We start from the raw sequence: 13,711 nt of genomic DNA on the forward strand, positions 1-13,711 counted from the left end.
GAAGAAAAAGAAGAAAGTGCACCATTTTGTTAATTGGGTAAGCCCCAGAGAAAGCTCTTGTGCTTAAAAGAGCTTTGGCGAAGGGTGTCAAGTCACCGACGAAAAAAGCTATGATGAACAGAGGAAAGAAATGAGAAAACAAGAAAAAAAAACTAGTAGATGTAAAGGTAGTTTTATAAATTTGAGTAAGTAGAAATGATATATCAAGATATAAGCATTTTAGTCATTTAACAAAATTTGTTATTGATTTTTATTAGCGTTCAGAATTTTGAAGCGAATTGTCTATTTCTAATATTAATCGATTAAGAGTGAATTATCGTCAAAACCTAAGGGTATGGATTTTTTTTTTGGCATAATGTTCAAAAAAAGCTCAAGAAAATTAAATAAACTTTTGTATCTCTATTGCGCTCAATTAAAACTCTATACTTTTATTTTTAGTCAAATATATAAACTCTTATAACTGATGATTGACTTCTTATCATTAGTCAAAATATCTTTTGTTATTTTCTACTTATGTGACATCGATGTGGAGAGTGAAAAATATCACATGACCATATCATCATTTCACATCAATGTTTCACGTCTTCATCCATTATAGCATATCAACATATTACGTCATACCATGTGATGTAAAACAATAAATGATATTTTGATTACGTTAATAATTAGTTATAAAAATTTATTTAGTTTAAAATAAAAATATGAAAATTTATTTGACTCATAATAAAAGTATAAGGATTTATTTAGCTCAAAACAAAAATATAAAGACTTAATTGAATATAATATAAAAAATAAAGATTTATTTAAAATTTTTAAAATAATTTAATTTTTTTTAAATGTGATATATATATTTTAAAAAAACACTCCTTAAAGGAAACATAAGGATGACATGAAGGAAAGAGAGGAATTTTGTGAGATTTTGTTGTCGATGAGTGGAATCAATTGGAACAAAAAAGTTTAAAACTGTAACAAATTAAAATGTTAGTAAGATAAAATTTTGAATTATTTAATTCAAAATTCAACAAGATATTATCTTCACGGAAAATGACAGCCATAGGAAATCACACCAAAGAGATTTAAAGCTGCTTAGACTTGCTAGCCTTGCAAAGACTTTTGCTACTACATTGCCCTCTACCAAGCTCTGAATATTGTCATGGACCCCCTCCTTCATTACCTGTTTACTATAGTCTGCAGCCTTGTTGCCCTCTGGAGTTGCATTTACTTTATCAGCCAAAGAAACCAAGCGCTCAGAGGAACAGAACCTGCAGTGCACCTCAAGCTGGTGGTGCATTGCCTATCATTGGCCACATGCACTACTTCGGTGGCCAGCAACTCACCCACAAAATACTAGGTGCCATGGCTGACAAATATGGACCTGTTTTCTCCTTAAGGTTAGGATCACACAAAGTCTTGGTTTTAAATAGTTGGGAAGTGGCCAAAGAGACTTTCAATGTCCATGATAAAGTTTTCTCCAGTAGACCAAGCTTTACTGCCTCAGAGCTTCTGGGCTATGATCATGCTATGTTCGGATTGGCTCCTTATGGGTCTTATTGGCGTGAGATGCGCAAAATTGCTACAATTGAGCTTCTTTCAACCCATCGGATTGATATGCTGAAGCATATTCGAGCTTCTGAGGTAAACACTGCAGTAAAAGAATTGTACAAGTCATGGCTTAGCAAAGGTAGTGCAGAAAGAGGGGTACTAGTGGATATGAAACAGTGGTTTGGAGACATAACTGGTAATATTGCTTTGAGAATGGTGGGAGGCAAGAGATACTTTGGGCCAAATGCTGATTGTGAGGAAGCGGAAGCTCGAAGATGTCGAAACGTGATGAGAGAATTTTTTAATCTATTTGGGATGTTTGTCTTGTCTGATGCAATACCATTTCTTGGGTGGCTGGATTTTCAAGGAGATAAAAATGCCATGAAAAGAACTGCAAAAGAACTGGATTTTCTTGTAGGAGGGTGGCTTGAAGAGCATAAACAGAAGAGACTACTGGGTCGAGGGTCGAAAGAAGAGCAAGATTTCATGGATGCGCTGCTGAACATCCTGGAGAATGCCAAGATTACTGGTTTCGATGCTGACACCATCAACAAAGCGACTTGTTTGGTAAGAACCGAAACTATCTCCACAATCTGTCCTGTTAGCCTGATTCTAACTTTTTGATGGTATTTATTTGTGAAAATGAGGCCTTAAAAAAAACCGATGCTAGTAAATAATGCTACTATTCTATACTGCTGTTGAAAATATCATATCCTGCTAAACTGGAGAGGTGGGAAAGTAGGGATTAAAGTACTTGGATTTCTTAGTCTTTGTGATGTAAAATAGGATGTCTCGTATTCGTAGCGTCAAAAGTAGCTAGGTTATTTGAAGAAGGGAAACCCAGTTTCATGTTTGCGACATAGGCCAATGAGCTTACGCAAAATTGAAAATCTTGTCAAATCGACTACATATGAAAGCATATGGTGGGCCTAAATTGTCTCCTTCGTAAATATCTAATCTTTTGGATAAAAATTGGCAAGTTTAGTGGGACCACAATCTTTAATTAGTCCAAATAATCTTAAATAATGAAACAAGACAATAGAAGAATTTAAAAGTTTCATGGAAAATGCAAAGAATGGCCATAAAGCTTTATTATGCTCAAACAATCTCTTTGGGATTGTAGTAGTTGTAGGGCCAAGAACATCTTAGCCTCTCATTCAGTCTTGATCCCTAAAATCATCAATCTTATTCATCTCTCTCTATATATCGTATAGCTAAATAGGTGACCCTCTTAAACCAAGAAAATGCTTCTTATGATTAGATTTTGGCAGAATCTAATCCTAGCAGGAAGTGACACGACCATGGTCACTCTCATATGGGCTCTATCTTTGCTACTTAAAAATCCTCGCGTGCTACACAAGGCCCAATGTGAGCTAGACATGCACGTTGGCAACGACAGACGGGTGGAAGAATCTGACATTACAAACCTGGTCTACCTTCGAGCTATTGTCAAGGAAACATTGCGCTTATACCCGCCTGGTCCAATTCTTTTCCGGGTTGCAATGGAAGACTGCACCCTCTCAGCAGGTTACTATGTTCCAGCAGGTACACGAGTAATGATAAATGCCTGAAAGATTCAGCGTGACGAGCGTGTGTGGGCAGACCCCCATGATTTTCAGCCTGAGAGATTTTTGACTAGCCATAAGGATATGGATTTTCGAGGCCAGACTTTTGAGCTAATCCCTTTGGGCTTTGGGAGAAGGTTATGCCCTGCGGTCTCGCTAGCCATCAAAATGCTTCATTTTACATTAGCTACTTTCTTGCACCTTTTTGAAGTTGCTAAACCATCGAACCTTGAAGATGTAGATATGACAGAGAGCATTGGATTGACAAATCTGAAAGCCAGCCCGCTTGAAATCCTAGTTAGCCCACGCCTTGAGTCTAAGCTCTATGATATGGACACAGAATTAGTTTAATTATATATCAGAAAAAGAAAAAGACAGATGTGTACCATGCTGCAAAAGCTGTTTGTTATGGCTTTGTTTATCGGAGCATTGCTATGTGATTGTTGCTTTCCTAGTTTTTTATGAAGTACATATAAGATATAGAAACTGAGTAGCATTCTCTTTCATGCCTGATATAACCTGGCTTTCCTACCTATCATCTGGTGGCATCACCTATATCTAATCTTGATCGAGAACTGACTGCTTGAATTTGGCTATGTTTACCTATAGCCTTGAGTTTGACTACATTTACCAAAGTGTTTTTTTGATTAAGGACATGAGGAGCCTATCAAGGAGATGATCACATCCATAACTCAAAATATGATAAAATAAAAACTACGAACATCACTTATAATTCTTTTAAAAAATGATTTATCCAAATATATACCATTTATTTTCCTACTTTAAAAAAAAAAGGTAACAAAAACATCAACCAATTTGACAAAAAAAATGAATGCCTCTTAATGCACATTACTCTTTTTCATTCCTAAATAATAAAAAACATTTGCTATCCAAAATATTTGAGAATTTACTTAAATAAGGCACTCTAATTCGTTTATGACTTCATTGCTATTTCAATGGAGCATCAAGCTCATTTTTACAATATATATATATATACATATAATATTATTATACATAATTTAATATATTATAGTAATTTGGTAAAGGAACATTTCTTATGCACTTTTTACACTTGAGTTATACTAGTCTTAGACAGACTTAGTATGTAGGTGAAATAGATGAATAATTTAATTATTTAGATAAATATTAGAAGCAGAAGAGGAATAAAAATAAAAGAATTTAAGTTACCTTAAAATGTAAAAGGCTTAAGAAGTTGTAATAATTGCATGTACATTTTTTAAAATATAAAAAGGTACGCACAAAAATCGATTTGAAAATATGGTACATGGACCCGAATCCTCCTTTCAAAAGAAAGTAATTTACTAATATGCTCTTATTAATGCATCTTTTTATTTTATAATTTAATTTTTTTTATCAATTCACTTACTAAGTTGGTTTTTCGATTGAATTTGATTTGCCAAAATAAAAGTTTAATAATTAATAACATTTTGAAACTTCTATTACAATGAAAATTACACATTAAAATTTAAAAATTTGTTTAACTAAGAAAATCAAACATTTTATGACCAAAAATTTTGACATGAGAAAATATAGAAAAAAAAAATTCAAACACAGGGAAGTATGAAAAATAGAAAATTGTAACATAACATAATGTGAGAAAAAATATTTGTAACATAATTTATTGATATTATTCAATATTCTAGCTTTTTATGAAAATAAAAGTCAATGATTTAATTTGATAAATAAAAATTTAACGATTAAAAATAATAAATTGAAAACAAAATTATGAGCAAAATGTGCACTACTCCTCTATCCTTTCAGGTGCTAAAAGAAAACCTATTTATTTATTTTTTAAAAAATAAAAAGTATTAGCCGCAAGTGGTAAAATCAGGTGTTACACACTGCCTCTTCAGCCATCAATCTGGTAAAGTACACTAAAAACCCTTTTGTGGGCCCTCCTACACTCAATTCCATGTGCCACACTACATGCTCATTGTGTCATTCACCACCCATTTGCCCCTCTCTCAGGACTCATCGTCCAAGCCCCACATCCAACATTCGTTTCTTACCTTTTTTTTTTTAATTAATTAACAAGTGTGACTACATATAATTAAAATATTTATTTAATATTATTATTTTCATCAAAATTAAAAAAGAGGTTTATTACATACATATTTTTTTTATAAAATATCATTTTAATTAGTTTCATTAGACATTAATTAATGTTTAAATGCTTTAAGAGTATTTTTAGGTTATTATATGTACATTAATGATTCACCTAATGCTTTTATAAAATTAAAAAAGGTCTATAATGATAGTGATTTAAGTCATTAACCCATCATTTAAAAATTCAATTTCCAAACCCAATATAAAATTTCTCCTTTTTCCTCTAAATTTTATTCCTTTTCTAATAATGCTATTATTAATTAAAAAAAAAAAGGAAAAGAGAGAGTGAGAGTCGATAATGGTGGCCATGAATCCACATGGAGACAAAGGAGATGCTTATCTTCGAGCCCCCAAACCCAACAGCTCTTCGACACCGTGGCATTTCCGTACAAAAGTATTTTCTTATATTCAATTATTGCCCCAAAAAACAGTCATTATCACTTCTCCAAAACACCCTTCCTTCACTCCCTTATTTACCCCCTACCCACCTCTAAACCGTCACTTACCTACCATGGGTGTTTCCGTCCTTATAAAAAACTCAAGAACAAGCTCGTTGAAAAAAGCCAAGAAATCCCCAATATACCCAAATAAAAAACATAATCAAAAGGGTAAAATGGGTATCTAGCTTTGTACAAAGAGGAGGGCCCATAAATAAAAAAAATAAAAAAAGGAAAGAACGTGAGCGATCCGCGCAAAGAAAAGGTTGGCTGAAAGTAGAGAGAGAGAAAAAAGTTCTCTGTTTCGAGACGTTAACGGATTTCAAACTCTACTCCTCGCCGGAATTTAGGATTCCATTTCAAGTCCGGCGTTAGGTTTTCTATTTTCCATTGTTCAAATTCTCGAACAGAGAGAAACAAGAAACGGAAGAAAAAGTTAGGGGTTTTATTAAAATAAATTTCCATAAAATTTGGGAATTCTGGAATTAGAGGTTTTCTTGTTTCTGGTTATGCAGTTGAATTTAAGATCATTTAAGGACAAACTGGGGTATTAGCAAAATGTTTACGCCGCAGAGGAAGGTGTGGTCGGGTTGGTCGTTGACTCCCGGGAAGAAAGTGGACGGGTCGGGTTCGGATCCGAACTCCAACGGGGTTGCTGTAGGGAAAGGAAAAGGAGTGGCTTTTGTGGAGCCGGTGACTCCCAACGGAAACGGCCTTGGGTCGGAGGACCACGAAGGGGTGCCCGAGAAAGTTTTAAGACTGGAAAATGAGGTATTTGTTATTTTGGGTACTTTAAATTTGCATATATTGTTGGAAGTTTTGATTTATTTTTTTGCTGTAAGAAAATTACCATTAATTTATTTGTCTAAAGTTGAAATGAGTGAGTTAGCGTATTTGGGTTAAGTAAACACTTAAATATGGTTTCTTAGTTAATTCCCTTTTTTTTTTTATGAGTTCGAGGGAGAAACTAAAATTATATTACAGCATGAGGAAATTTATCTGTTGAGTGAGTTTGTCTTTTCCTGATGGTAACAAATTTGTTATTTCCAAGTTACAACTCAACTTGGGTAATTGGGTATTTATGTTCATAATGAGTTTTAAACCTTTGGTTTAGATAAAAACCATGATATGGAATTATGATTTAGTGATTTCTGAGTGTGCTGGATTGTGGGTTAATGTTAAATAACTATAATCACTGAATTTGAGAGTCAGGGTAGCTAGGCTAGTTAGTGCCTCAGGTTAGTGCAAGATGTGCCATACCTCCATTGGTTGTGCATTCAAGAACACCATGTAGGACTAGTTAATGTAACTAGAAAAGAGTAGAGTTTTGATGTTATATAGTTGAGTTTTTGGTATCAGCATTTTGTTTTCACCTTTTTGAATATGGGTTGAGGGATCTGAATGAATTACTTAAACTTGTCTGTACTGTGCCATCTTTATAAACGAGTGGCATACATCTTAGCTGTTAGTACTCTCCTCTGTAACCTTGCTGTAGAGCAGAAGTGCTAAATTGCTCATTGGTCTGTTGTGAAAAATTTTTCACATGTGCAAACTTAACATTTTAGAAATAACTGGTTCATGGTTTGATTGATTAGACTGTGGGTTCTAAAGCTCACACTGTATTGTGGACATTGACGTCTCAAGATATCTGCAACTGGTGATTGTCCAATGAACATGAAGAATAAAATGCAGTAATAATAAGGAACAAGGAAATTCAGGAAAGAATTGTGGTAAACATTAGCCTCATATTGTATACTTATGACTGATCAAAACATGAAGACTGATCAAAACATGAATGTGCTTAATCAAACTAAAATACAGACCTAGTTAACTTTATGCACTTTTATAGGTACCAATAGCATCTTGCTAATTTCTTTTGTCATTTACAACTAAATGAAAATTGGGTTCGGAACTGTCTCCATTTTGTTAAGCATAACTGTTGACAGGTTTGGACTGCCAATGACTAGAACAGGAAAATTGAATGTTTAAATATTGTTGGCTAAGCTGTGCATGTATATAGAATGGCTTGCTCGAGCATTCTTCATTTGTGTTCAAGCGAAAATTTTGAATTTTTATGTGGTTTTAGGTTTATAATTTGATAATCTATTGTGCTGATGTATTTACAGCTATCTGCTCAGTTTGATGGGTTTATACTTGTTCATAGTTTGTATGCTTTGTAGTATGTTGCACTATCTCATTGGAATGATCTGTATCTTGTCCCAGCTTTTTGATTACCAATACAATATGGGGCTTCTCTTGATTGAGAAAAAGGAGTGGACATCTAAGTATGAAGAACTCAGTCAGGCACTGACAGAAGCAAAGGATGCTCTCAAACGGGAACAAGCAGCACATTTAATTGCAATAGCTGATGTTGAGAAGCATGAAGAGAATTTAAGGAAGGCCCTTGGTGTTGAGAAGCAGTGTGTGCTTGATGTAATGGTCTTATATACCGTTTTAATCTTTCCCCTCCGATGTTGAAAGATTTCAATATGATTTCCTTGCATTGTTTTGCTTTTATTATAACAGCATCCACGTAATTAGGCTTTTGCTTCGTAATTCTAGTTATATCAATAAGTAGAGGCAAGAATTATGTTTGGCTTCTTCTAATGGGATATTTTTCTGCTAGTCTCTGAGTATGATTCTGAATAAATTAAAGGATAATTATATATGTAATTCTTTATCTTTACAATTAAAAGCTTGCGTACTTATTGATTTCTTTATGGTATTATATATGGGGTGATATTTTGTAATGTTTTAGATAACGTTTTTTTGCTACAGCTAGAGAAAGCTTTACGAGACATGCGTTCAGAAAATGCAGAAATCAAGTTTACTGCAGATTCAAAGCTTTCTGAAGCAAATGCTTTGATTGCTGGTGTTGAAGAGAAATCTTTGGAGGTGGAGGCAAAATTGCGTGCAGCTGATGCTAAGCTTGCTGAGGTGAGTAGAAAGAATTCAGAGATTGAAAGGAAGTCACAAGAGGTGGAATCTCGTGAAAATGCACTTAGAAGGGAACGTCTATCCTTTATTTCAGAGTATGCTCCAACCTTGCTTACTTTCTTTGTTATTTTCTCCTTGTGGGGGTTTGTTTGGCAGGTGCAGTGGAGATTGTGTTTATACCTTGCACATTGAATTTATATACTCTTATGAAATTGCGTGTTTTTTGCTTAATTGAAGAGTTTTCATTTTGCTTTACGGTTAAAGTTTATAAATTCTTTTTCTGTTTTCAGGCAAGAAGCAAATGAGACTACTTTGTCCAAACAGAGGGAAGACTTGTGGGAATGGGAAAAAAAATTGCAAGATACAGAAGAGAGGCTGGCCAAAAGCCAAAGATATGTCAACCAAAGAGAGGAGAGAGCAAATGAGAATGATAGGCTCTTTAAGCTAAAGGAGAAAGACCTTGAAGAGGCGCAAAAGAAGATTGATGCTGCTAACCAAACTTTGAAGGAGAAAGAAGAGGATATAAACAGCAGGCTAGCAAATCTAACTTTGAAAGTAAAGGTAAGCTATTTTCACGTCGAACAGTTGTTTCATATGAAATTAATAGTGTTTATTTATCGTTATCATTTGGATGCAGGAATGGGATGCTGTGAGAGAGAAGCTAGAGATGAAAGAGAAGGAGTTACTCATTATCGAAGAAAAGCTTAATGCAAGAGAGAAGGTAAGGTTTTGCAAATGTTTGTGACGCACATGCACTTATCAGGAGTTCGTTTTGTGTTTACGTAAAATTTAGGGTGTTGTAGCTCTATTGCTGTAGTTTATGTTCTTAAATATGTTTTAATTTTGTTCTCTTACTTATACCTTATTCAGAGTTATATCTAGGTCTCTTGGGGGGCCAGGTTTTATTAGCTATCACTTAAGATCATGTTTTTGTTGCTTTTCTTTTGCATATATTGGCAGGTTGAGATTCAGAAGCTCCTGGATGAACATAATGCCATTCTGGATGGCAGGAAGCATGAATTTGAGTTGGAAATTGCTGAAAAGAGAAAATCCTTAGATGCAGATCTGAAAAGCAAGGTGATTGAAGTGGAGAAGAAGGAAGCTGAAGTCAAACACTTGGAAGAGAAGGTTTCTAAACGAGAGCAGGCATTAGATAAGAAATTGGAGAAATTCAAAGAGAAAGAAAAGGAATTTGAATTACAAGTGAAAAACCATAAGGAAAGGGAGAAGGCCATCAGATCTGAGGTGAAGAATTTAGAGATTGAGAAGAAGCAGATGCTTGCTGACAAAGAAGATCTTTTGAGCCTGAAGGCTGAAGTTGAGAAGATAAGGGTTGAAAATGAAGAAAAGCTATTAAAGATGCATGAGGAGAACGATAGGCTTAGGGTAACTGAAGAAGAGAGGTCTGAGTATCTTCGCTTGCAATTGGAATTAAAGGAAGAAATAGAGAAATGCAGGCTTCGTGAAGAACTGCTTTTGAAGGAAGCTGAAGATTTGAAACGGCAAAAGGAGAGTTTTGAAAGAGAGTGGGAAGAGCTAGATGAGAAAAGATTAGAGATTGAGAAAGAGTTGAAGAATATCAGCCAACAGACGGAGAAATTTGAAAAGCAGAAACTTGCCGAAGAGGAAAGGTTAAAGAATGAGAAGCAAGTGGCTGAGGACTACATAAAGAGGGAGCTGGAAGCTCTTGAAGTTGCCAAAGAAACATTTGCTGCCACAATGGAACATGAGCGATCAGTGATTGCTGAGAAAGCTGAAAGTGAGAGAAGCCAAAGGCTTCATGACCTTGAGCTGCAGAAAAGAAAACTTGAGAGTGATATGCAGAATAGATTTGAGGAGATGGAAAAGGAATTGGGAGAGAGGAAGAAGTTATTTGAGGAAGAAAAAGAGAGAGAATTAGACAATATTAACTATTTGAGAGAGGTAGCTAGGAGAGAAATGGAAGAGTTGAAACAGGAAAGACTTAAGATAGAAAAAGAAAAGCAAGAAGTTAATGCTAGTAAGATGCATCTTGAAGGACAACAAATTGAAATACGAAAAGACATTGATGACCTTGTGGACCTCAGCAAGAAGTTGAAGGACCAGCGAGAACACTTTATCAAGGAGAGAAACCGCTTTATTTCATTTGTTGAGAAACATAAGAGTTGCAAGAATTGTGGTGAGATGACCTCTGAGTTTATGCTATCTGATTTACAATCCCTACAGCAAATAGAGGATGAGGAAGTCCTTCCACTTCCTAGTTTGGCAGGTGATTATATGAGTGGAAATGTTTTCAGAAATTTGGCTGCATCTAAGAGGCAGAAGGATGAGATATCTCCACCAGTTGGTTCAGGATCTCCAGTTTCTGGTGGAACCATGTCATGGCTTCGTAAATGCACTTCGAAGATATTTAAACTCTCTCCAGGTAAAAATATTGAGCCTCATGCTGTAACAGAATTGAATGTGGGGCCCCCCCTCTCTGGTGGGCAAGTTAATATGGAAGGCACATCGAATATTGAACATGAGCCGGAGCTCTCTTTTGCTGCTGCCACTGAATCTTTGGACGTTCATAGGGTCCAATCTGACACCAGCACAAGAGATGTCGAAGCTGGTCAGGACCTATCAATTGATAATCAGAGCAATATTGATAGTAAGGAACTGGAAGTGCTGGGAGATTCTCAGAATTCTGATTTTAATCGTGGAAATCAGCTTCGCAAGAGAGGCAGGCCTAGAGTTAAAAGAACACGCAGTGTGAAGGCAGTTGTCAAAGATGCTGAGGCTATACTTGGGAAAGCTTTAGAATCAAATGAGCTTGAGCATCCAAATGGGAATATGGATTCTGGTCATGCCAATGCTGAAAGCAGGGATGAATCTGGTCTTGTTGATGGAGGAAAATCTAGAAATGCACGGAAGCGGAACCATGCTCAAACATCTCAAAAAACAGAGAGTGAGCAAGATGGTGTTGATAGTGGACATTCTGATAGTATTGTGGCAGGCCAGCAAAGGAAGAGGCGCCAAAAAGTTGTTTTGGCTATGCCTACTCCTGGTGAGACAAGATATAATCTCCGACGGCCCAAAACGTAAGTTACTAGAGTCTGTAGCTTGCACAGATGGTAGATGTTATCATCCCTTGCACCATATATTCATTGGACAAGTTATGATGTGTTATTATTTTTGTTGTTTGTTCATGTAAGCTTATCATAATTCAATTAATCATTTGTATCCTTGTGGGTCCACTTAATAAGAGGGGGACTAGCAAGAGATGAAAGACTTGATCAAATGTATTGCAGACGTGGTAAAATGTGGTATGTAAGGGGATCTCAGTTAGTGAGTGGAGTCTTTTTCTGGCGACTGTAAACTAACGTTATGTTAAATTTCTTAAATCATTTTACTTCAAATAGGTGCTGTTTGCTACATATTGGATTAGATTGCAATCTAATTTACTGTGTGAAACCCTTTGACAATGTGATTTTGTCAGAAACAAATGTCCAGTAGAAAAACCTTCAGAGGAAGCTTAGAAATGCTGTGTTATTTTTTATGAAGCAACTAACATGGCAATTCTGTTTAATGCAGTGGGGTCACAGTTGCTAAAAGCACATCTGATGCGGATAGAGAGAATGAAGGTGCTAAAGATGCAGGTGATCAAGTTAACTATTCAAAAGCTTCCATGCCTGTTAGTGAAAATGGAGATGCAAGTGAGAATGGTGGTTCTGCACACTTTCTGCAGCAGGTAAGGGTCTTGGAAAACTAATTTTCTTTACTTTGTGCATGTTTGATGTGGATGGTCATATATGTATTTTGATGATCTCTGCTATGAATCAACGTCTATGACAATTGAAGTAAACAATTTTTGCTATTTAAATTGTCAATTGTGACTTGACAGAAAATTTTGACGCATTATGGTAATGCTTTGCATAGTTGAGTAAATTATATGTGTAGCAGTGGTGCAGTTGGTTTTACTCTTTTCTGTAATGTGCATAGCATGATATTGTAATATTTATGTGGCAGTGTGAGACAGCTCGGGACACTAATGATGGTGATGCTGATGCAACCAAAAAATTGGCTGCAGATGCAGCATTAAGTGAGGAGGTGAATACCACCCCTGAAGGGGTTGGTGAGTATGGTGATGGAAATGACTGCAGAAGTGATTCACGCAGTGAAGGGCTTAAAGATGAGGATGAGGATGAGGATGATGAAGAGCATCCTGGTGAAGTCTCGATGGGAAAGAAGCTCTGGAATTTTTTCACCACATAATAATGGCAAAACTCATTCCTAGTTTGGCAAATTTCAGTGAGATCTTTGATTGTATCAGCTTTTTTAGGTTTGCTGGTAGGAACGGCTTGATCTAGTAGTGTGTATTAACAATCTTAATGTAGTTATAACCACAATCTTAATTCAGGTGGGAGATTGGGTTTTCTGCCCCCTTCTTTTTCTTTTGTTAGGGTTTAGGATCTTGGGGCTTTTTATATTCTTTTGTACTACAGTCCTAGATGATTTGATGTAGCAATGACCAGTGCATATTTAATGCTGGACTGGCTTCCTCAACCAAATTGTTTGTATCAAATGGTACTTGTATTTTTCATTGTTGCAGGAATTATTGTTTGACTTATGTGATCTCAACCAATCCACCTTTTCCCTGTCAAGTTTTCAGACCATCATTCCTCAACTATGGAATTATTGATACACGACAAAGTACAAAGCAACTTTTTAAGGGTTGGCAAAAGTTGCAATGCTGCCATCTATACGACGAAAAGGTTCTGGGAGAACTTTGGGCAGCTTAACTGGAAGAATGCAATGTTTACTTGGTGCCGTCTAAGGTTGGGGGGGAAGACCTTCCGGTTCAGCATTGCTTATTACTCTTACTTGGAGCCGGTAAAGCTGATATCAATCGGATCAACTTGAGAGACTTACCCACCCCACTCTTTTTAGTGGGAATCTGATCCACTCGACCTGCCCCGCCAAATTGCCTCCTCTAAATTCCCAAAGTCCAATCAGAGGTTACGACCCTGGCCACAACCTGACTGGAGGTTTATCCTGAATGATAACTGGTTTCTATAGTAATTTGCAAACAAAACCGCTTCACAAATTTGTTTGTTTCCTCCATCTTTGCATTACTGGTTAAAA

At 35.9% G+C, this 13,711-nt stretch overlaps 1 protein-coding gene and 1 pseudogene across 2 annotated transcripts; both read left to right on the top strand.

The window, feature by feature from the left end:
• The first annotated feature begins 1,153 nt into the window (after positions 1–1,153).
• Positions 1,154–3,567, top strand: LOC110425857 (cytochrome P450 CYP82D47-like; annotated as a pseudogene). Its single transcript, XR_016351855.1, has 2 exons — positions 1,154–2,109; positions 2,814–3,567. The product of XR_016351855.1 is annotated as a cytochrome P450 CYP82D47-like (transcript).
• Positions 3,568–5,906: 2,339 nt separating this feature from the next.
• On the top strand, positions 5,907–13,192 carry LINC1 (little nuclei1). Its single transcript, XM_021441143.1, has 8 exons — positions 5,907–6,442; positions 7,895–8,104; positions 8,450–8,703; positions 8,899–9,169; positions 9,246–9,329; positions 9,569–11,667; positions 12,161–12,317; positions 12,596–13,192. Exons 1-8 carry the CDS (start codon positions 6,230–6,232, stop codon positions 12,839–12,841), a joined length of 3,534 nt encoding a protein of 1,177 aa, XP_021296818.1. The 5' UTR covers positions 5,907–6,229; the 3' UTR covers positions 12,842–13,192.
• Positions 13,193–13,711: the final 519 nt, after the last annotated feature.

The sequence above is a fragment of the Theobroma umbraticum genome, unplaced genomic scaffold, assembly GCF_002168275.2.
Source record: "Theobroma umbraticum cultivar Fairchild unplaced genomic scaffold, ASM216827v3 scaffold_12.1, whole genome shotgun sequence".
Lineage (NCBI taxonomy): Eukaryota > Viridiplantae > Streptophyta > Magnoliopsida > Malvales > Malvaceae > Theobroma > Theobroma umbraticum.

Coding starts and splice junctions, on each gene's coding strand:
- LINC1 (XM_021441143.1), top strand. CDS start 6,230: ATGTTTACGCCGCAGAGGAAGGTGTGGTCGGGTTGGTCGTTGACTCCC. Junction 9,330..9,568: donor AGCTTAATGCAAGAGAGAAG/GTAAGGTTTTGC, acceptor ATATATTGGCAG/GTTGAGATTCAGAAGCTCCT. Junction 11,668..12,160: donor AATCTCCGACGGCCCAAAAC/GTAAGTTACTAG, acceptor TGTTTAATGCAG/TGGGGTCACAGTTGCTAAAA.